The sequence below is a fragment of the Condylura cristata genome, unplaced genomic scaffold (assembly GCF_000260355.1).
Source record: "Condylura cristata isolate star-nosed mole 26May11 unplaced genomic scaffold, ConCri1.0 scaffold00017, whole genome shotgun sequence".
NCBI classification, from domain to species: domain Eukaryota; kingdom Metazoa; phylum Chordata; class Mammalia; order Eulipotyphla; family Talpidae; genus Condylura; species Condylura cristata.
In genome coordinates this window covers 409,981-431,053 of record NW_004567118.1, presented here as the reverse complement: position 1 = coordinate 431,053, position 21,073 = coordinate 409,981, and the positions used below count along the sequence as shown (strand labels likewise).

At 41.6% G+C, this 21,073-nt stretch overlaps 1 protein-coding gene across 3 annotated transcripts in view; it reads right to left on the bottom strand.

The window, feature by feature from the left end:
* KANSL1 (KAT8 regulatory NSL complex subunit 1) overlaps positions 1-21,073 on the bottom strand; it is a 129,893-nt gene that overhangs the window by 2,219 nt on the left and 106,601 nt on the right. For 2 of the 3 annotated variants that reach the window (XM_012726491.1, XM_004684053.2), the window contains 8 exons: positions 15,440-15,611; positions 6,417-6,602; positions 5,768-5,956; positions 5,290-5,438; positions 2,296-2,417; positions 1,668-1,725; positions 1,354-1,466; positions 64-316 (listed from right to left, as the gene is read on the bottom strand). In XM_012726491.1, coding sequence (XP_012581945.1) covers positions 64-316; positions 1,354-1,466; positions 1,668-1,725; positions 2,296-2,417; positions 5,290-5,438; positions 5,768-5,956; positions 6,417-6,602; positions 15,440-15,611 — 1,242 coding nt within the window. The remainder of the gene's footprint in view (positions 1-63; positions 317-1,353; positions 1,467-1,667; positions 1,726-2,295; positions 2,418-5,289; positions 5,439-5,767; positions 5,957-6,416; positions 6,603-15,439; positions 15,612-21,073) is intronic. The other variant, XM_012726492.1, reaches the window with a different exon arrangement.

Genomic DNA, 21,073 nt, shown 5'->3' with positions numbered 1-21,073 from the left:
ACAGAAGACCCTTCCCAGTTTCAGCCCCCTCCTGCCACGCCCACACAAAGGCAGTGCGCTTACCTGCTCATCCAGCCCCAGCTCTGGAGTGGAACAACGGGGGTCTTCACTGGCTAGGTGTCGGAGAGTGTCCCGAGTCATAGGGGTGAGGGGGGTCGAGTGCAGTTCAGGGCTTATGGGGCTCCGTGGGGATTGACTGTGGGAGAATTCTGACAAAGAGTGGCTACTGCTGACATCGGGAGAGGCAGGCTGGGGGGTAGAGGGGTTGGCACTACCCAGCTGGGGGGTTGTCCGGCCGTCCGATGACCTGTAAGACCTGTGTACCGAGGAGTACAAATCTGAGTGTGTGCACAGAGAATGCCCTGTATGCTCAATATGGGAGGTGGGGGCTAGGGAAGAAGCATGGAAAGTCACCCCAACTGGAGGAGCTGAGGCAGACTAACACCCACAGTTCTTTCCCTGCTTCCTCCCAGCCCTGCAGAGGTCAGGTCCACAATGTGACATCTAAGAACTGTGTACAGCTATCATACTGAGAGTAAGCAGTGGCCAGACAATGTCAGGAGTCAGGTAATCTCTGGCACAGTGCCCCGGAAATTCACAGGTAAGAGAAATTAGTGCAGATTCTGAGAAGCGTAGTCAGGTAAAAATAGAGAGACTCAAAGTTTTCTACTTGAGGATCCTATGGTAACTGCCACAGTTAGCAACGAGTGGAGTCAGGGCAATGTTGTCTAAGTGGAAGAGACAAGTGGTCCTTTGAAGTGGGACCACAAAACCACACTCCACTGTCCAAAGGCCAGCTTGGGGTTCGGGCTCCAAATGCCACAGACAGCCTGGAGTCCAGGCAATCACAGGAGCTTATCAGAACTGGAGAGTGGCTACACAGCGAGGAGCTGACGTACAACGGCATAGCCTCTGCTTCCACAAACACCCAGAAGCCTGTGCATTCTCAGCCACTGCCACTGGGTGCATATAAAAAACTGAGACTGGCCCTCCCTAGTGGCACAGCGGGTTAAAGCACAGCACTGAGAATCTAAAGCCGCTTCCACATGAGTTCGATTCCCGCCTGCCCCGGAGGTGACCACATGGCGCGGCAGACCTCTCCTGACCCGCCTGCTGCTCCCCTCAGCAGTGTACTTCGTTTATCTGCCTGTTCTGCTCCCCATTCTGTCTCTGGTGAGGCCTCTCACCGCCCCTGAGCCTCTGGCCTGCACCCCAGTTCTGTATGCACAAATAAATAAATCTTTAAAAAAACAAACAAACAAACAAACAAACAACAACAAAAAAAACTGAGACTAGAGGCAACTAGCGGACACACAGTGGGGCCCCAACTCCCTGCACACCCATCCTCATCACCTGCTGCCACGCCGCTGGGGTGGTACACTCGTGGTCCACAGCCACCGAGCCCTCTCCATCTCCTCACATTTGGCATGCAGGGCGGCAAAGGCTGCATCAGACAGGTCCTCGATCTGCAACAGAGCAGCTGCATTGGTCCCTTTTTCTCTCCAGGCAGCAAGTTCAAGTATGGGTAGGTGACATTACTTCAACTCTCATGACCACCCCTGGTCCTTTCCCAGCACAGGAGTATGCTTGCACTCAACACCTACAAAAGCACTCAACACCTACTTCACCACATGCATCGTTCTGAGAGAGAAGGCCCATGACATTACCTCCTCATTCTCCTCATCAGGACTTCCTTTCAGAGTCTGAAGGTCAACCTCCCGCCAGCTGCAAACCGAAGGGACAGTGGTGAGATGGCGGAACAGGCTAGTAGTCTAGGGCAGATGATCTGTCCCTACAGGAGCTCTGCCCTATGCCACAGAGGCTTAGCCTGAAGGCCTTTAAGAGCGGCCCCACACTCGCAGGCCCACAAGGATAGAAACATGCTGGGCGTCTGTGACAGTCAAGCAGAAGAGACCCACTTAAGGAGACCTCCGGTAGTCAGCGCCAGCTGATGGCCACATATGGAAATGCACATGCAAGGTTGCCTAAACCTGTGATTTGTCAACAAAGCTGAATACAGATTCATGTGCAACAAACTCAATTATTTTAAAACACATTGTATGTGTCCAAAGAACAGGTATAAGGAGTAGAAACAGCCAGTGGCTTGCCAGTTTGTAGACTGTGGACAGGGTGGTGTGTTCACAGAATAAGAGAAAACTATATACAGAAAAAATTTTACAGGTGAGATTTTCTCTTCAAAGACAAAACTGAAGCCTAGGGTCCAAACAGCAGTGAGGAGAAAGAGAAGGGTAGTAACTGAAATAAAGGGGAAAGAGCCAAGCTAAGAGCCTCTACCTGGGAGTAAGGATTTCCTTGTATTGTAGTTTTTCCACACGCGTTGTTGCAGCAACAGACATCGGGATGACAATGTTGTTAATATCAAATGAGCTCTCTCCCCGCCTCCTCCTCACTGGTTGCTGTTAAGAGAAGAGCATGTTTAAGGGAGAGGCACAAGCCTACAGACATCAAATGTTATCCCAGAGACTTCAGACAGATCTCCAATAACCAGGCACTGGGTCCCTAGACTGCACCTAGGCTTAACCTCAGAGATGGTCTCCCACAACAAAGTATGGAGAGAAACACAAGGTAGCCCTGAGGAGTCTCCCCCTGCAGAAGTCCCACTGGCTGACCTCTTCCTTTACAGGTTCACACGGAAAGATTTCTGTGGCATTTTACAGAGGTGGGATGCTGACTCACAGCCCATGAGTCAACTGCTGTGGCTCCTACTCTTCTGCTCAGACCATTAGGGCCCCAGCCCCTTGTACATTCTTTCTGCTTCCCTCTTAAACTTGATCACTTAGCCTCACAGTGGCTCCTAAGAGCAATACTTAACATCAGCAATGACTCTGGGTTAAAACGAATTCGTTTATCACGAAAGATGCCCAAAGAATACACCCGGATCTACAGATCATCTGACCTTGGTTGACATGAAAGCACCTCCTTCCCGTAGATCTGCACTCTTCAGTTAAACCTATAACCATCATCTGTTCAAGTCTTATGTGATTTCCCCTCTTTCTGGTTACTATTCTTGAGGAAAGAGCCCAGAGTTGTCTAGCTCTAGTGACAAAGATTAAGTGAAGGGTAACTGAGAGCAAACCTTTAGGAAATAAGACTAATAAAGACCCAGTATCAGAGGAGGGGTGGGCATTTACAGCATTTAGGAGACCTGAGGAGCTTGGTTTCTTAGATGGAAGAAGAAGTCCACTAGCTGCTGGTGCCAGTTAGCAGATACCCTGCCCTGAAACAGACTGACAACTGAGCTGTGAGGGGCTGAGGGAAACAGTGATATGACAAACATGTTGTCATGGTGACAACACAGCTGGACACACCTAAGAGGCGGCGCTCAAACCCAGACCACCAGGTGTGGCTGGCCCAGAGGGAACAGGTTAGTAAAGGAAGAACAGCTGCCTGCAACTGAACACTCTGTGTCCCTGCAGAGTGACCGCGTCACTTCATTCCAGAACAGCCTCTCATGTGAAAATGTTGAAAGGCAGCACCTTCTAGGCCAAGGTTTTAGTTGTCGTCATCCATGATGTTAAGGTCATCGTGGCGTCATTTTCACCTCAACTTTCTTCTCCATCAAATGTGCACAGTCAGTCACTGACTTCACAGATTTAGGAGAGCTGTTCAACCAAAATGGTTGAAAAGACTTTCACATATCTTGTCTAGATTGAGCACCACAGCTGAGGATTAGTGATTTCATACCCAAAGACCCCTGCTTTGGCCCCGTCTGAGGAAATCACACATCCATGACCTTAAGTGAAGCTCTCTCAAAGAGTTAGCTTTCCTTGTGTCTTGGTCAAGAATGGATGTGAAATTGCCAGCAGAAACAGGTACCTATTTACCCTGAATTTTCTTGCACTTGCTGTAAGCACACCTTCAAGGAGAGTGGGCTGTGGTTTGTTGCTGGAACCCCACTCTCTACCTAGATCCCTCCACTCCACCAGGTACTCAACCCTCCTGGTTAGAGTGAGGAGGAGAGCAGGTGACAGAGAAGAGAAAGCAAAGTGGTGGGTCTCACACCTGGTTGCACATAAGATAATGAGGACTGCCAAGACAGTCCACCTGTCTTCTATCAAATCAGATGAGAATCTTCAAGTTTTTTTTTTAATGACTGAGGCGACTCTGATACATTTAACCTGCTTTTGTGAAGCACTACCATTAATGTCCTAAGTCCCCCAAGAGTCCACCATTTCTATCAAATAAACTCCAATTCTTGAGAAAAATGGCAGTGATTCTGAGAGATAGTACACACAATTTAGTCCCTTCACAAGTGACAGCAAGGACCCCCTGGCCCACTACATCTGAGATTCAGGAGGAATCTGCAGTGCCTCTGCGTCAAAAGGCACTATGGTGATGAGTGAGAAAATACTGACAACAGGGCCTCCCTGGTGGTGCTAAGGTCTAAGACAGCACTATCAACCTGCCCACAGCCACTGCAGCGCAAGTTTGATCCACTGCCAGTGAGGATCAAAGGCGTGGCAGACCTTTCTTGCTGCATCCGCTGCTCCCCTCAGCAGTGTATTTCAGTACATCTGCCTATTCTGCTCCCCACTCTTGTCTCTGGTGAATCCTCCCCCGTCTTTTCTGACCCAGTTCTCATATGCCTAAATAAATAAATCTTTAAAAATAAATAAATAAATAAACCTAACAGTAGCAGTATTTTACTATTACTATTATAACTAATATACAAAGGACCTTCTGGTGGGCATAAAGCAGGTAAAGGTATACAGTCAAGAAAGTTTAATTGATTAAAATTAATGGTGATGTCTGAAATGGCTGTGCGCACTCTCTGCAGGCATGTGGGACGGTAAAAGCTGAGAGATCGGAGTGCCTGCCGTTATGAGCACACACATATGTAAATGCCAGGCGGACTGCTGGGCCTGTAATTCTGCTCTGCACACCTAAAAGCTTGGGCTCTACCCTTTCTTTTTCCCTTCTAAGCTCCCTAACACCCAGTGTTTAATTTCAGTACTCCAGTCTCACTCACCACAAGAAATCAAAGTCTCTCTTTTAGGCTCTCCTCTATGCCTCCTTTCATGTTGGAGCAACAGGACTAGGTGTTTGCCTCTGCCAGCTTTCTATGGATGGTTCAGTATAGATCCATCTCTGCTATGAAAGACAACTCAAGACAAAGACTACCACCTTTGACTTTAAAATGACACAAAACATGGTGAGCTGAGTCCCCACTGGCTGTCCTTGGGCCTTACAGCCCGTTGGGCCTTACAGCCACTTGAGTAAGCCTTAACTGCAGAGGGGCCATCTGGCCAACTCCAAGCAGGTACTTACAGACGTGCTGGCGGCGACCTGTGAGCTAGAGCTGTTGGGTGCCGAAGTATCTGATGAGGTGGAGAGCTGTCGCACCAAGGGACTGTGAGGTGGTTGGTGGGCAGCTGCCAAGTAGCTCGAACTGCTCATGTCTGTATGATGCTTCAACACTGCAGAAGTCAACAGGAAAGAATATGTGGCTACATCAACTAGCTCTACTTTTAGCATGAGCTAGGAATGCCAACAATACACAGTAAAGGCAAAAATGCCTTTTAAGCCTAGATAAAAAGGTAAAGCACACTGGTTGATGGCAGGTAGGGAGCTGGGCAGAGGTTGCTGCAGCAGTAATAAGTGGCCTGCATTTAGAAGCCAGAGGTCCCTCTACTCGGCCTCCCTAGAAAGTGAAGGATAAAGCTGAGGCAATTAAGAGAAGCCTAGGCTGCCCCAGAGAGCTCTGAGCAGTTGCAAATGCAGGCAGAGGTGCCGGGCCTGGCCCTACCTTCACTTCTCTCAGATGAATGGTCTCGCAATCTCATTTTGCTGTGGTTTGGGTCATGCACGGGTGGCGGTGGGTTGAGCAAGCGCTCTGCTTTTGGCGCTGTCACTCGCTCCACCATAGGCACGGCCCCCACATCGTCTAAGTGCTGCCTGTGGGTCCTGTCAGGCCGGGTTTGGTGATGGGACAGCTCTGAAGAGGGGAACAGAAAAAGAGCTGTGAAATACCTTTTCTCAATCTCTCCTTATGTATGAGTTCCAAGCTCCTGAGTAATCTCTAGGCCAATGATAGACACCCAGGGCAGCAACACAGTCCTCTGGGACTAAAGCTTCTAGCAAACAGCACACAGGCTGGGTAGGCATAGGGAGCCCACAGAGTCCTCAATCAGAGAAATGTGATACCAGGCTACACACAGTCTGCCCCACAGAGGGACCAATGCCACATCATGTCAGCTGTTAAGCCATCAGTCTTGACCCAAGATTCATGTTGTCTGGAATGGTTTTCAAAGTTCATCTGCGAGCATCCAAGACAAGTAGAAGTGGACAGTGAACTGAATTCACATCAGTTTTTTCCCCCAACCCTGACACAATGCCATAGTAAGGCCTTAACAGGAATAGGAAGCTGGAGAATTCCCTAGTCCCTTGGAACTTACTGGCTGTGGTGAGGAAGGAGCTGACCAGCTTGTGCCTGTCTTTACTACGAGTTGGATCTGGCAGACTGCCTGGCATGGGTGCTCTGTGCTTAAGTGAAAACTTTTTGGGAGGTTTGATTTTGTCAAAAGGCTTGTTCTGCCACTGAGATTTCAGCATGCTCTGGAAGTGCAGGCTTGTGGGAACATCTGCAAAAAAACACACAAAACTGCAGGTTAGTCCAGACACCTGGCCTCTGAGCTCCACTCCCATGGAGCAGAATGGGCTCTCCAGTGCCACATGACACCCTTCTTTGGTTTGAATAGTGGTATGATAACCTAGCAGGGTAATTACTGTCATAAGGAAGATCAGCTTGGCTAAAACTTACTGCTTCATTCACAAGCCACTCACCAGCCACTCTTGCTTTTTATTTTAGAAGTTAAAATTTTTTATTTTAGAAGTTAAAATAAAAAAGTACAGCCCAGGTACCTCCCTGGTAGCACAAGGGGTTAAGTCTCAGCACAATGAAGCTCTCTGCAGTCACTGCAGATGAATATGATCCCTGACCAGGAAGGTGACCTATATGGCGCAGCAGACCTCTCCTGACCCGTCCGCTGCGCCCCTCAGCAGTGTGCTTCAGTCCATCTGCCTGTTTTGCTCCCTGCTCTGTCTCTGGTGAATCCTCTCACCACCACCACCCCTGCTCCAGCATCTCTGGCCTGCACTCTAGCTCTTGTATGCATAAATCAATCAGTATTGGGGGGAAAAAAAGCCTCTTATAAAAAAAGCAGTGTGGAGATTTTCCTTATAATCCAGTTATCCCACCTATGGGTATATTGGTATATGCAAAAAAAAAAAAAAATACATTAAGTACGAATTTGAAGAGATAAATGCAACCCCATGTTTACTGTAGTGCTATTCACAATAGCCAGGAATGGAAAACCACCCATATGCCCAATGACAGGTGACTCAATAAAGATGATCTAGCATATCTACACAATGGTGCACTCTTCAGCTACAAAAAGGATGAAATCCTGCCAATTGCAGTAACACATATGGATCAAGAGGGAATTATATTTGGTACAGTAAGAGAAAGACTATTACATGATTTCACTCAAATGTAACATATAAAGAAAATCAATAGCTATACTAAATAAAGCAAAAGCAAACTTTTAGACTACATGCCAATTAGTAGTTACCAGATGGGGCAAAAAGGGTGGTGAATAAATAGGATGAAAGGGCATAACAATACGCAGAAGGTTAGAAACGGCCTTTAGCTTTATGCCTAATGTAGTAGGTATGTACACTGTATATAATGTATAATGGAAACTTTTTTTTTTTAAAAAGGCCTAGAATGTCGAAGAAAAACTCTCTCCATATTTAGAGACTTTAAAATAGACCTACACTTCTTTATCAACAGTTAATAGGACATCTTCACTCAGCAAATATTTAGTATGTAACTCATTGTATCCACCTATTGCCACCTTAGTAACCACCACCTTCCCTCCAAATAAGAATTATTTTTTACGCCCTCATTTCACAACAGCCCCACGGTCTATTACTCCTTGACATTATTTAGGTTTTCTGAGCCAGTAAATAAATATTGAACAAAACAAATTAAACTTTTAGACTTACTTATTTAAAATTTTTACTTTTGGTTCCACTCCTATTATTACTTATTTTCTTAGATTCATTTTTTTTAATTTTCCAAAGACTATTTCCTTGAATATTTCTTTACTTCTAGTGTAAAACCATTTCTCTCAGAATTTTGAAGCCATTATTCCATTATATTCTAACACCCAGTGCTGCAGATAAGAATGTAGTTCTTAATTTACTTGAGAGTAACCTGTTTACTTCTTTCAAGCTTTGCCACCACCACCCCCAAGCTTCTTGTGGCTATCAGTCAATTTGAGGAGAAGTATAATCAAGACACAGTATTTCGATCTGTATGTTCTATCTTTCTATTTATTCAGGTTTCATTGTCTCTCAGCAATATCTGGCAGCTTTTATTGTACAGTTACACATTTAGGGCTATTCTTAAGTATTTCATGGATTTTGGTGCTATTATAAATGATAGCACTTAAAAATTTCAACTCTGAATTACTGCTAGTATACAGAAATACATCTAATTTTTTATATACTGACCCTGTATTGCTATGATCTTGCTTAACTCATTACTAATAAACTTTCTATTTCTGACTGCTGTAAATTCTTTACAATTTTCTACACATAGAACTATGTCATCTACAAACATATCACTGTGCATTGCCCTCTCACTATAGCTAATTAGAGGTGGTCTTTTACAGGGTATAAAAAGCTCTGTAGGGGTCTTTTAATCTTAAGACCAGCACATCATCAGCCATCGGGGACACACTCAAACGTTCTAGCCCTGAATCTATGTACCCACCCTCGTCATACTACCTGATAGTCAGATACTGGTGGGATAGGCATAAGGGGAAAATCCAAACTAGCTGTTCCCGAAGAGCCCAAATTCGTCACCCAGACAGATGCTCAGGCTGCACCCTTACTTTTGTGGGTCCTTTCTCACTGCAAGTGAAGAACCTCTCTACTCCAGCTTCTGCCCCACAGTTTACTCCTCTATATGCTTCCAGCTACTTTTTTCTCATTTTCTTTCTCCACAGTTATCTTCTTTCCCATTCTTAAAAATCACTCCAAATTCTTGTCAATGACAGCATGCCTTCTTTTATCAGAACTTTTAGAGATTTATTCTATTTAATACATTTTTAAACATTTATGGGACTTTGTGCCCTCGGAAAGTAGAGAAGCACCACCTCTGCTAGAAACAGGCAGGGGAAGGCGGGGTGGGGGAAGGGGGAGCGCTAGTACTGAATGAACATTCCTGACCGCTTCACTGAGTGGTAGACTCTGTGTATGTTGTGTTCATCACTTAACTATCTTACCAACTCATGACGTAAGCATCATTATGTTCCGTTTAAAGATAGAAAACAGGTTCAGAGAGGAATTAACTGACCAAGGTTACACAGTAATTAACAACTTACACCCAAACACAGATTTCTATAACCTTGAAGTCCAACAGTCCTTACCTCTAGCCATGAAATTATTCTTTGGCTCAGAGAATGGAGAAAAGTTTAATTCTGAGGTAGACTCTGACTGATATTCTCCAGTTACTCTCTGGAACTGGAAATTAAAGGACATTTTTCAAGGGAATTCTGTAATGTGAAACATTAACTGCTCTTTTCTAGAATGGAACGCTTTAAAGATCAAGTTTGTTGCCCTTAAGGCAGCAAAACAAACCTGAAAAACTGAGTTTAATGTATTGCTAAGAATTCTCAGCTCTAAGTCAGAGTGAAAGGAGGAAAATGTATACAGGAAATAAGGTGCTGTCTCGGGCATTCTGAAAACTGGGCTAGGCTGCAATGCGTAAAGGGTGCGGGAATGGCAGCACTCGTCACTCTCTGCAAGGATGCCCTCTCCTCAGCAGCAGAGTTGCTCCCACCTGGCAAAGGCTGCGCATCTGTGGAATGAGACCACAAAAGCGTAGTCATTTAGTTTTCCCAGTCATTGCTCTCCCAAACCTGAAAATTAAGCCAGGAGAAAAAGGAGACAGGACATCAGAAGGCCCCGGTTATAGTGGAAACAGCAGTCAATTAGAAGTAGTGAACAGATCTGCCTTTGGGTCCTGGCTCCCTCACGGAATTGGAGGAAAAATCCAGAACAAATCAAATCACTTTGCTGGGCTTTATTTTCTTCGTGTGTAAAAAGAGGCAGCAGAACTAGGTCATGCTGGCAGCAGCCTGGCACAAGGCTCTAGCGCGACACTCCTCGCCTGCGGAAGGAAGACACAGGCCAAAGGAACACAATACTCTTTCCTGTTGTGCATCAAGACTGCTGGTTCTTCTCAAAATTGAATTGAAACCAATCAGCTACTATTAACTCAAATAAGCTCAAGAGAGGATAGCTGTTTTTGCTAGACTGGATTGACTGGTATGTTTCTCAACTATAAAATGTGAATCAATGACTCTTGAACTAAAATCCCACGTCTAATCTTCTTCCTCTCATTTGAATGCATTGAAATGGAAAATGCACAGCTGTGAAACACCATGTTGTTTCCTGGAGTTCAGGCAGAGTCAAAAGCAACTTTCCCTGTAAACTCACCGAATCATCATCAGTCAGTCAGGGATAACAAACCATTCCAGGGATACAGGATACTAAAATTTGTGCCAAACTTGCTTTTTTAAAAACTGCTTTCATATGAAAGAAAATAAACTCACTTAAAACCCCCCATGCAATGAACGAAAGTGGTCTATGAGAACTGCTGGCCTGAGTTCATGCAGAGTTATATAATAATACCTGATTAGAACTCTGATACAGACACACAATAGAAACCCATTTGGACGAAGACTTTACACATTCTCTATGTAGCACAAGCAATACAATTCAAATGTTATTATAAGAGAAAAGGATGTAAAATCTTGATCATGTAAGTAAGAGGAAAATGGAAGTGATCAGTAGTATCATCTCAAGTTACTTCTTCAAACAAAATGAAGTGACCTGACTTTAGGCCCGTGACATTTCATGATTCATTTGACTGTTCTGCCCTTTACTTTCCACCATTTTCTCATCAAGCATGCTTCTTGGGTATTTTGTAATGTTCACTTCCTCCTCCTGCTGGTAAACTGTGGTAACTTCATGTATACAGATTACTGTCTCTCAAGACAGCGTAGATTTTCATGGCCAGCAGATGGTGCTCTTATGTAGGTGAAGTTTAAATTCACATTCTTCCCCCCCCAAAATGATAATATCCTCTATACTTGCAGTTAAGAATTAACTGGTTTGATTAAGTCAAGTTGTAGGGCTCCTTTTAGAGCACTGAATAGTTATCATATCCCAATGCCTACACACTCTAGTCAGGCATACAGTACCTCAAATTCTATCATCACTAGCCACTCTTTAACTGGACCAGCTCAAGTTGTGTTCAAGATAGTAGACAGAATTCGAGGACTAAGAATTACAGCTGGTTTCCATCATAACAATCTACACAAATTGGTGATGAACATCAAACTACTTAAAAACCATCACGAAGCCAGACAACAGCTAAGTATCACATTTAAGCAATTCTAAATGTGGAGTGAACCTCAACAGATACCCAATAGAGATTAGTAATTCAAAGGAATCATTTTTATATCTGGGTTTGGCACTTATAAATTCAATCATTCAAAAAAAAATTAAAGAATGAGACACACATCAAACACACACAAACTGATTGAAAAAAAACGAAAGGTTGGAAAATTTCTATATCTGTCCTCTAGAGAAGAGGTTACAAAAGGATAACCCCACAGGTCAGGTCTGGTGCATGTCTGGTCCATATGATATTTATGCTGGCTGCAACTTCACTGTTGATTACTATCCCGACACAACGACATATAGGAGAGTTTCAATACTTTAGGAGACAGGCACTATTCACAGAGAATAATGGTGTCCTTGGAGTTGAGGATGTGTGGCATTCTTCCAGTTTATGATCAGCAGGAATAGTCAATGTGGCAGTTGTGTGCATCAAAGCAATATTATCCCAACAGAAACAGTATTAGATATGGTGATTAGGTTCCCAGGTTAGCTCATAGAAATGTAATTTATCCATGAGCAAGTATGTTCAAAAACCTTACTTGGTAGAGTAAAATATGGATTTTCTCACAGCCTTACAAGGAAAATTTAACAGCCAAATCTTTCACCCAAACTCCACTGTCACGAGTAGGCAGTATAAAGAGGGGCAGAGATGGGGGAGAAATGAGGCGGGGGGAAGGAGGAAAGAGAAGAGGGGAAGGGAGAGAAGAAATATGTAGAGGACACAAAAATTTAGATTAGAGAAAGGAATTCTCCCTTCCCCATCACTGTCACCTAGAGTTGCTTGGAATGGGATGGAGTGGAGAAGTGTAAGGACAGTGCCGCATCTATAGGTAAGCTGGGGTCAAAGGATCAGAAAGTATTACTATGGAATGGGTACCTCCTAGCAAAGATCTCAGGTAGATAATTTGGGCCTATTTGGCCCAGTAGTATTTGGAAATCACAACTTTGCATGATAATACTTTTGACAAGGAAATGACCACCATATTTACTAGATGAAAATCAGTGAGTATGGACAGGAGAGGGCTAATCAGAATGCAACTATAGGCTTCAGGTTTCTTTTCTGGTCCTTCTTCAAATAAGACCATATTTTACAAAACTATAATCATAAGAATAAGAGATATTTCCAAGACTTCCTAGTGGCTTGATCTCTAGCCTGAGCCTGGAAACAGTAGAAACCTGACTTCTTATAATTGGTTGAAAAGAAAAATGTTAAACAGTGGAAACAAGACATCAAATGACCTGGATCTGCATTTCAGGGCCATCCAAATTCAGTAGCCTGAGATAAACGACAATCTACCTAGGGCTATTTCTTGATCTGTAAAATGAAGAAGTAACAACTTACAAGATTACTAAGAGAAGCAAATGAAACAAGGATGAGAAAATGTAATCAAAATCAGTCAAAGGAGTTAGAATCCAAATGAAGAGAAGGTACAAGCTGGCAAGGACTGTTTGCCACTTAGGTTCTAAAGCTTATTTACTGCCCCACCACCTGATCTAACCCTTGCTCCTGACTAGTTTGCTAGCCATTAACTCCAATTTTTTTCATTCTTTCCACTCTTATAGAAGTAATGTGACTGGATTATAAAACAATGCCTTTTTCCGCAGTTAAGTTTTGCTAACAAGCCATGAATAGTTAGGTGAACAAGAGAATTCAATGCTTTTAAGAACAATGAAGAGGGGGTGACTGCCATCCAGTGTTTGATCAACTGCTAATAACATTAGCAGATTGTCTGGGATAGATATTAGCAATAAAATTTTACTGGACAAATTATCTGTGGTTACTTTTCTATCATAACAAGGCTGAGTATTGAAAAATAGACAACATAATTTGGTCAGCAAAATCTTTAAATTATTTAGTATATGCCTTATAAAGAAAAAGTTTATATACCAGCCAGGCTAAAAACATTTTTTTCACTCATGCCACCAAGTAAATCTCACACGTAATTTTCATTCCTCAGACTTCTAGTTCAGTTATCTCTTCACAAACTTGGAAAAGACTATCAAAAATAAGGTGTTAGGAAGGACAGAGTAAAAATATAAACACAGTCCCTTCTCAGGAAGCTTAAAATTTAAGAAGTGTGGGCCCTCCCTGGTGGCACAGCAGGTTAACGCACAGCACTAAGAAGCTAAAACCACTTCTGCATGAGTTCGATCCCCGCCTGCCCTGGAGGTGACTACATCACGCGGCAGACCTCTCCTGACCCGCCCGCTGCTCCCCTCAGCAGTGTACTTCGTTGATCTGCCTGTTCTGCTCCCAACTCTGTCTCTGGTGAAGCCTCTCACCCTCCGCATCTCTGGCCTGTACCCCAGTTCTGTATGAATAAATAAATCTTTTTTTAAAAAAAAAATTTAAGAAGTGGAAAGAAAATACATCCATCAATAGCCATAACATGCAGGTAAAATGCCAGATGGATTTGAGGGGAAATGCTCAGTTTGCAGGCTGGGGCACTGGTTTCAACATTTTTGTTTATGCACCCCTGCATTTGAATCTGTTAAAAACAAACAACAACAAAAAAAACCACTCCCAAAGTTGTGGATGTTGCATTTTCTAGAATAGTAAAAATACCTATTTTACTTGCCAAAATCCTGGTATGTAAGTATGTGTAGCTAAAGTGAGGGAAAAATATTTTAATCATAATCAATGAAATTTTACAGTAAAATCTAACGTGTTTTTAATTATCTTAAAATACATATTCTAGGCCCTCCCTGGTGGCGCAGCGGGTTAGAGCACAGCACTGAGAAACTAAAGTCACTTCCGCATGAGTTCGATCCCCGCCTGCCCCGGAGGTGACCACATGGCGTGGCAGACCTCTCCTGACCCGCCCGCTGCTCCCCTCAGCAGTGTACTTCATCGATCTGCCTGTTCTGCTTCCCGCTGTGTCTGGTGAATCCTCTCGCCCTCCGCATCTCTGGCCTGTACCCCAGTTCTGTATGAATAAATAAATCTTTAAAAAAAAAATATTCTAAAATGACAGACAAAACAAAATTTTGCTACAAGGTGTATTTCTAAACAAAATAAAAGTATCTCCATTTCTCCCCCTGCCCCCCAAAAATCTTTCTTACTGAACTTGCACAGGACTTTTCTTCAGGAGCCATAAATTGTTGGAAACAGTCCCACTGTTTTGCCTCCCGATGTCTAAAATTTCTCTGTAGTCTGTGGGGCATGATCCACAGTAGTACTCAACATGGGAAAGAATGACTTTATTTTGTGAATGAAAGAGCAATTATAAAAAGGAAGGTGAAATAGAAAAACTAACAGGCACAGAGACTTAATAGGTAGATTAACTTTAGAAATATAGTACATGCGGGCCCTCCCTGGTGGTGCAATGGGTTAGTGCACAGCACTACGAAGCTAGCTGCAGCTGCTTCATCACAAGTTCATCAGCCAGTGGAGCTGACCCGCATGGCATGGCAGACCTGTCCTGTCCTGCCCTGCTCTGCTGCTCCCCTCAGCAGTGTATTTCAACAATCCACCCGTTCTGTTCCCTACTCCTGTCTCTGGTGCATCTTCTCACCACCATGTATAGATGGCCTGTATCCCAGTTGTATATGCATAAATAAATCTTGAAAAAAAAATGGGGGGGGATATATAGTACACATTATTAGCTACAGATCCCTATCATGAAAGCAATCATCTAACCACAATAACATGTATGTGAAATAAGATATTTTCCCAAATCAATAATGCCCATCCTATCACATTTTAAAAGATACACCTGGAATGTAATGGCCTTGGTTGTTTAGAGCTGGAAGTAACTGTCTCTGGGCTTTATCTAGCCACCTAGTTAGGGGAAAATCTGGTATGGTACTATAGGCAAATTTCAAAGGTTAGACTTTGCTGTGGCAAGTACCTGGGTTGCAACAGGACCTTGATTGTCTTTCACTCTGAACTCTTTAATTCTCAATTTATTAAGACTTCATATTCTGTGGCCTTTCTTACCATCTGGAAATGCTAGAACTGGGTGAACACAAGAATCCAGCTGAGAAAGACGTTCCAACAGAGGGGCTTCATAGTGGATTTCTGGAGGCATGGTGCCGGTGCTGCCTGAGCCACACAGTGCACAGCAGGGGTTCACATCACAGCCAGGGCGCATGCTGTTGGCTCGATGAACCTGTGAAGTCAGGAAAAACCAACAAGTCATTATCTGATTAAAAAAAAAAAACCCAGGTCTTTTACTAGTTTGTTTTCCTGAAAATATTGAGACTGTATTTGGAAATCAAATGAAATGGATAAGTAATATTGCAAATAAGTTCTATAGTTTATATTTACTTTAGGACATTTGAAAACATCTATCACATCTTCCAAAATTTTAGAATGAGATTTTAACTGGAAAATGTTGGTGGATAAAGACTTCATTTCTTTTTTGACATACTATTTCCTGTTTATCTGTAAAAAAAGCACAGGAAGATAAAGCATAGCAAGACAAAGAGGTGGAACTGGAAAGTATAAAAATAAGTTAACAGACGAGAATGTCCACAATAGCAGACATTTCATATAAAAGAAGAGAAACTTAAAACAAATTAACTTACCTAAATACATCCCTTGATATTGCAAAACATAAAAACAAAACCAAAAATGGGAATGGGGAACTTAAGTTACCAGTGACAAGATACAGATAACCTAAGGGAATGACCTACTTGACACCAGAGTTTTCACTAATATATAAGATAGCAGTATCATCAAAATGTTAAATATAAAATTTTACAGTCAAACTTACTCAAAAATAAAGTCAATCTAGATGTCTTTAAAAATACACATATGGGCCCTCTCTGGTGGTGCATTGGGTTAAAGTAAAAACACTAAGAAGTTAAAGCCACTTCAGCATGAGTTCAATCCCCAGCCCCAGAGGTGATCCACATGGGGCAGCAGACCTCTCCTGACCCTCCTGACCCCTTGCTGCTCCCCTAGGCAAGCAGCAGTCTACTTCATCAGTCAGCCTGTTCTGCCCCCTACTGCTTCTGGTGAATACCACCCCCACCACTTCTGGCCTTTACCCTAGTTTTTGCATGTACAAATAAATCCTTTAAAAAATATATTAACTCTGTATGCTTTTCATACATATAAAAGACTGACTTCACAACTTGAAGATCTCCTGGAAGGTACCAAAATATGTGATAAACAAAAAGGATGACGTGGAATGAGAAGTAACTGTGAACTAGAATGGCAAAGGCTTGGTAAATATCAATACATAGGAATTTAAAGTAAAGACTAATTTGGGAAGGATTAAGGTAAAAGTAAAGACCAGAGTTTTAAATGAGGCATTCTGAAGTCTTATTGTTCCCAAGGTAGTAAGAAATATAAAGAACATTCAACTAATCCAAAAGAGGCAGAAAGGGCTAGGCTCAAGAAAATGTTACAAGAGAAATAATTCCAAAGAGAGTAAATGTAAATGGGAATTTAACTAGTCTCTTACAAACTGAGAGGAAAATTCAAAATAAAGAAATGAAAAAGATCTCTAGCGGGTACTTACTAAAGGTATAGTATAGATCAAGAAGAGAACATGATGAATGATGATGACAAATAATCATGAACTTCAATCTATCTAAACAGTCACCCTGTAAATATATGAATAAAAAGCCAAATAGAAACGAGGGCATGAAGAAATGACTGACAGATATTGGTTAAGAGTTCAAAACTGCAAATAGTAGGTACATCAGTCCTGGAGATCTGGTGCTCAGTGTAGTGATTACAGACAATACTACCTTATTAAAAAATATCAAAGATACAAGAATCTGGACCTTAATTTTTTTGTTGAAGATTTATTTACTTATGCATACAGAACTGGGGAACAGGCCAGAGGTGCAGGGGCAGTGCAAGACTTCCCCAAAGACACAGTGGGGAGCAGAACAGTCAGATCGACCAACTACACTGCTGAGGAGGCCAGCAGGCATGCCAGGAGAGGCCTGCCTCGCCATGTGGAACACGGCCATGTGGATCACCTCCCGGACAGGATTAAACTCATGCTGAAGAGGCAGTGGCTAGCCTGCAGTGCTGCATCCTAACCCAGTGCACCACCAGGGAGGGCCCTAGATCTTAATTATTTCCACCATGAAAGAGAAAGATAGTTATGTAACACAATAGAGGTGTTAGTTTAGGCTACAATGGCAACTAGTTTAACATTAAATAACATCGACTACAATCTTAACTCCAGTGACTAGTAATCCTTACAAGAAGGCCATGTGAGAACTCAGAAGCACAAGATTACTAGAGATCAAGAGCAGGTGAAGAGAAGGCAGAGCCAAAAGGTTTGCTGCTACAAGTTACGGAATGCTGGGGATTGCTGGGAACCACTGAAAAGCATAAAATGGCAAAACAGAACTCTAAGAGGCAGGAAGGGCTGATATTTTGATTTTAGATTTCTAGTCTCTAGAACTGTGACAGGAAACTGACAGAAGGTGTCACTAAACTTTTTGGTGATCAATACCAAATATGGATAGGTTAACTTAAAAAAAATAACAATGAGAAATGGGTGTAAGAGATGGGTAAGAACAAAGAGGGAATGAATTACAATGGACTATAGATGATTTGATGATGGGTGCAGTACAGTGCAACACCTGATAGATCTTAATGTTACCTCAATTAAAATAAATGATAATTTAAAAATGAATTAAGGGCCTCCCTGGTGGCACAGGGGCTAGGTCTCAGTGCTACCAAACTACCACCAGCCACTGCAGCATGAGTTCCACCCCTAGCTAGGGAGCTGACCCACAAAACACAACAGACCCCTCATGTCTCATCTGCTCCTCCCCTCAGCAGTATATCTGCCTGTTGTGCTCCCCACTGCCTTTCACTGCCCCCCCACACCTCTGGCCTACACCCCAGTTCTTATATGCATAAATAAATAAAAATAAATCATTAAAAGAATAAAAAAATAAAAATGAACGAGGAAAGAAAAAAACTCAGCATGGGGAAAATGAACAAAACACTAAAGAACAATGTAAAAGGAAGCAAATGTGAGAAATTCAGAAAAACATACCTCTGGAAAACTACACAAACTTGGTAAAACAATGAAACCTTATCAGTAAAGGCCAAACATAGCCTACATTAACAGTGTAGGACACTGAGATGGCATAAAAAGGAAAGTTAAAACTCTGTCTCTTTTCACTTTGCACTATGGGAGAACAAAGATATTAGAACAATGAAAAAATGTTTAGCAGTTAATACTAAATATGTATTATATACATCTAATCACCTCTCATATCTAACTAAATGATCACAATGTTGTGGAGAAGGCAGTAAGAGCCAGATAAAAAGGACAGAAAACAGGAGATAATCATTCTACTTGAAGAGAAGTAACCAAAATCTTAAGGAAATAAAAAAACCAAAGTTGTTACTAAAGAAAATGTTTCAATTATAAAGCTATATATGGACAATGGCTACCATTTCATAACATATGGGAATGAATTAAGACTGTCACCAGTTTATGCCAGAATTAAACAGACAGTAGAACAAAGTTCTGAGGGCCAAAGATTATGATTTAAAAACTTGAAAATTGGTCAGATTGTTTTGTTAGTCACTGAAGAATTATAAATTCAAATTAAGAGAGGCATATAAAGGTGTACAAAGTGACTATAAGTAAACATTACAAACAAAATTTAATCTAGGTCTTTGAGTCTAGTTTCAAAAATGAATATATTATATACTTTAGAATCAAAGATTTTTAGGAGGTTAAAGAAAAAATCTAAACCTTTTTATGTTTTAGGTTAAAAAAATAATAAACTAAACTTACAGGGGGCCTCCCTGGTAGTGCAAGGAGTTAAGTCTCAGCACGATGTGAAGCTCTCTGCAGCACGTGTGCCCCCAGAAGGGAACTGATCCACATGTCTTGACCCTTGCTCCCCTCAGCAGTGTATTTCAGTAGAACTGCCTGTTCTGCTCCTCACTCTTGTCTCTGATGAATGTCTTGCCCCTACCCCCCACACCTCTGGGTTACACCCCAGCTCTTACATGAATAAATCAATAAAATAAATCTTAAAAAAAAACAAAAACTTACAGAAAACAAAATGCTGTATGTAAGTAAATGGATTAGGAAAATGCCTATACTGTAGCACTGGTATCAAGAAAAGTACAATGCAAAGCAAAACCACCATAAATCACTAACATGATGTATTTATAGGTGTAAGCTGAAACCATGGAAGAACACGTTTTTGACCAAAATGCTGTAAAACTAGTAATTAGTAACAAAAAAAGCTACCCACACTTAGAATTTGGAAAACTTAATGTTTATCTGTTGGGAAAACAACTCAAAGGAAGCTTGCAGAAAGAATACACACCAAAGGCTAGTAGTGTCATCCAACTATACTCAGGAAAACTTAGTCAAATGCCAGGAAAAATATGTAAGAAATAGAAATAAAAATAAATTAAGCGTGCAAATAAAGGCAACACAGGGGTAAGATAACAAGAAGGAATTAACAGCAAAAACTTATCTTTTAAAATAACCAATGAAATGGCAAAACTAATGATGAGATTAATCAAGAAAAAAGATACATATAGTTAAGAGTGAAAAATGGATAGAACCACAGATTCAGGGATTTTTAAATTAAGTATGCTTCCTTATAAGTAAATGTGAAAATATCCAAGACAAGAAAGATTCCTTTAAAGTCGATGCTTGTCTCAGATGGCTTTTATATTAAGTGCAAGTAAATTTTAAAGAAATTCACACTTCCTCAGAAATCTTTTTCAACTTTTCCAGAAAACAGTAAATGACATGTCCCACGTTCATTTAAAAAAAAAAAATTATCTTGGTTAAAAGTAAAGGTTAAAGTTTCTCTGACATACTGTCACTAAAACTAGGAATGAGGTGCCCTCACTTTGATAAATGATTTTTCAACACTGTTCAGAAAGTGCAATCTAAACAAGGAAAAGGACTCTAGTTGTGTAAAAGAGCTGCCAAATTGTTTGATACAGAAAACTTACCCAGAAATTTAAAAATCAACCAAAACACTGTTCAGAGTTCAGAAGTCTTCAATTACAAAATAAACATCTATCAATAGCACTCACATAACACTAAAAGAAAAACCTTATCACTTTACAAAAATTTCAAGATTGTAGGAAATATTAAGAACTGAATTGAAGAGATAAAATACTTGGATGCATAGAGAAACCGTGTTCTCTTAATACTGAAATAGTACTAATTCTCTCTGAAGGAATTTCCATATCAAAATAAGGCACTATTCTTAATTCTATGTTATTCACAGAATGTTAGTTCAAAGCATTAAAAAGTTCTTAGCTTTAGGACAGTTTATATAAGTATTAGAATTATTTCTATTTAGTCTTTCAAAATGTATTTTACACCTCAGCCTTTCAGATTTTATTTTACATGCTATACAAAAAATATGAAACATTGAAAACTCATTAGAGCTTAGAAGTTATTGTACTGACCACTGGGTGGTATTTGAGTACTCCAGTACTGAGCCCTGGGTTAAATTTTTTTTTTTTTAAAGATTTATTTATTTATGCATACAGAACTGGGGTACAGGCCAGAGATGCGGAGGGTGAGAGGCTTCACCAGAGACAAGACTGGGAAACAGAACAGGCAGATAGACAAAGTAGACGGCTGAGGGGAGCAGTGGG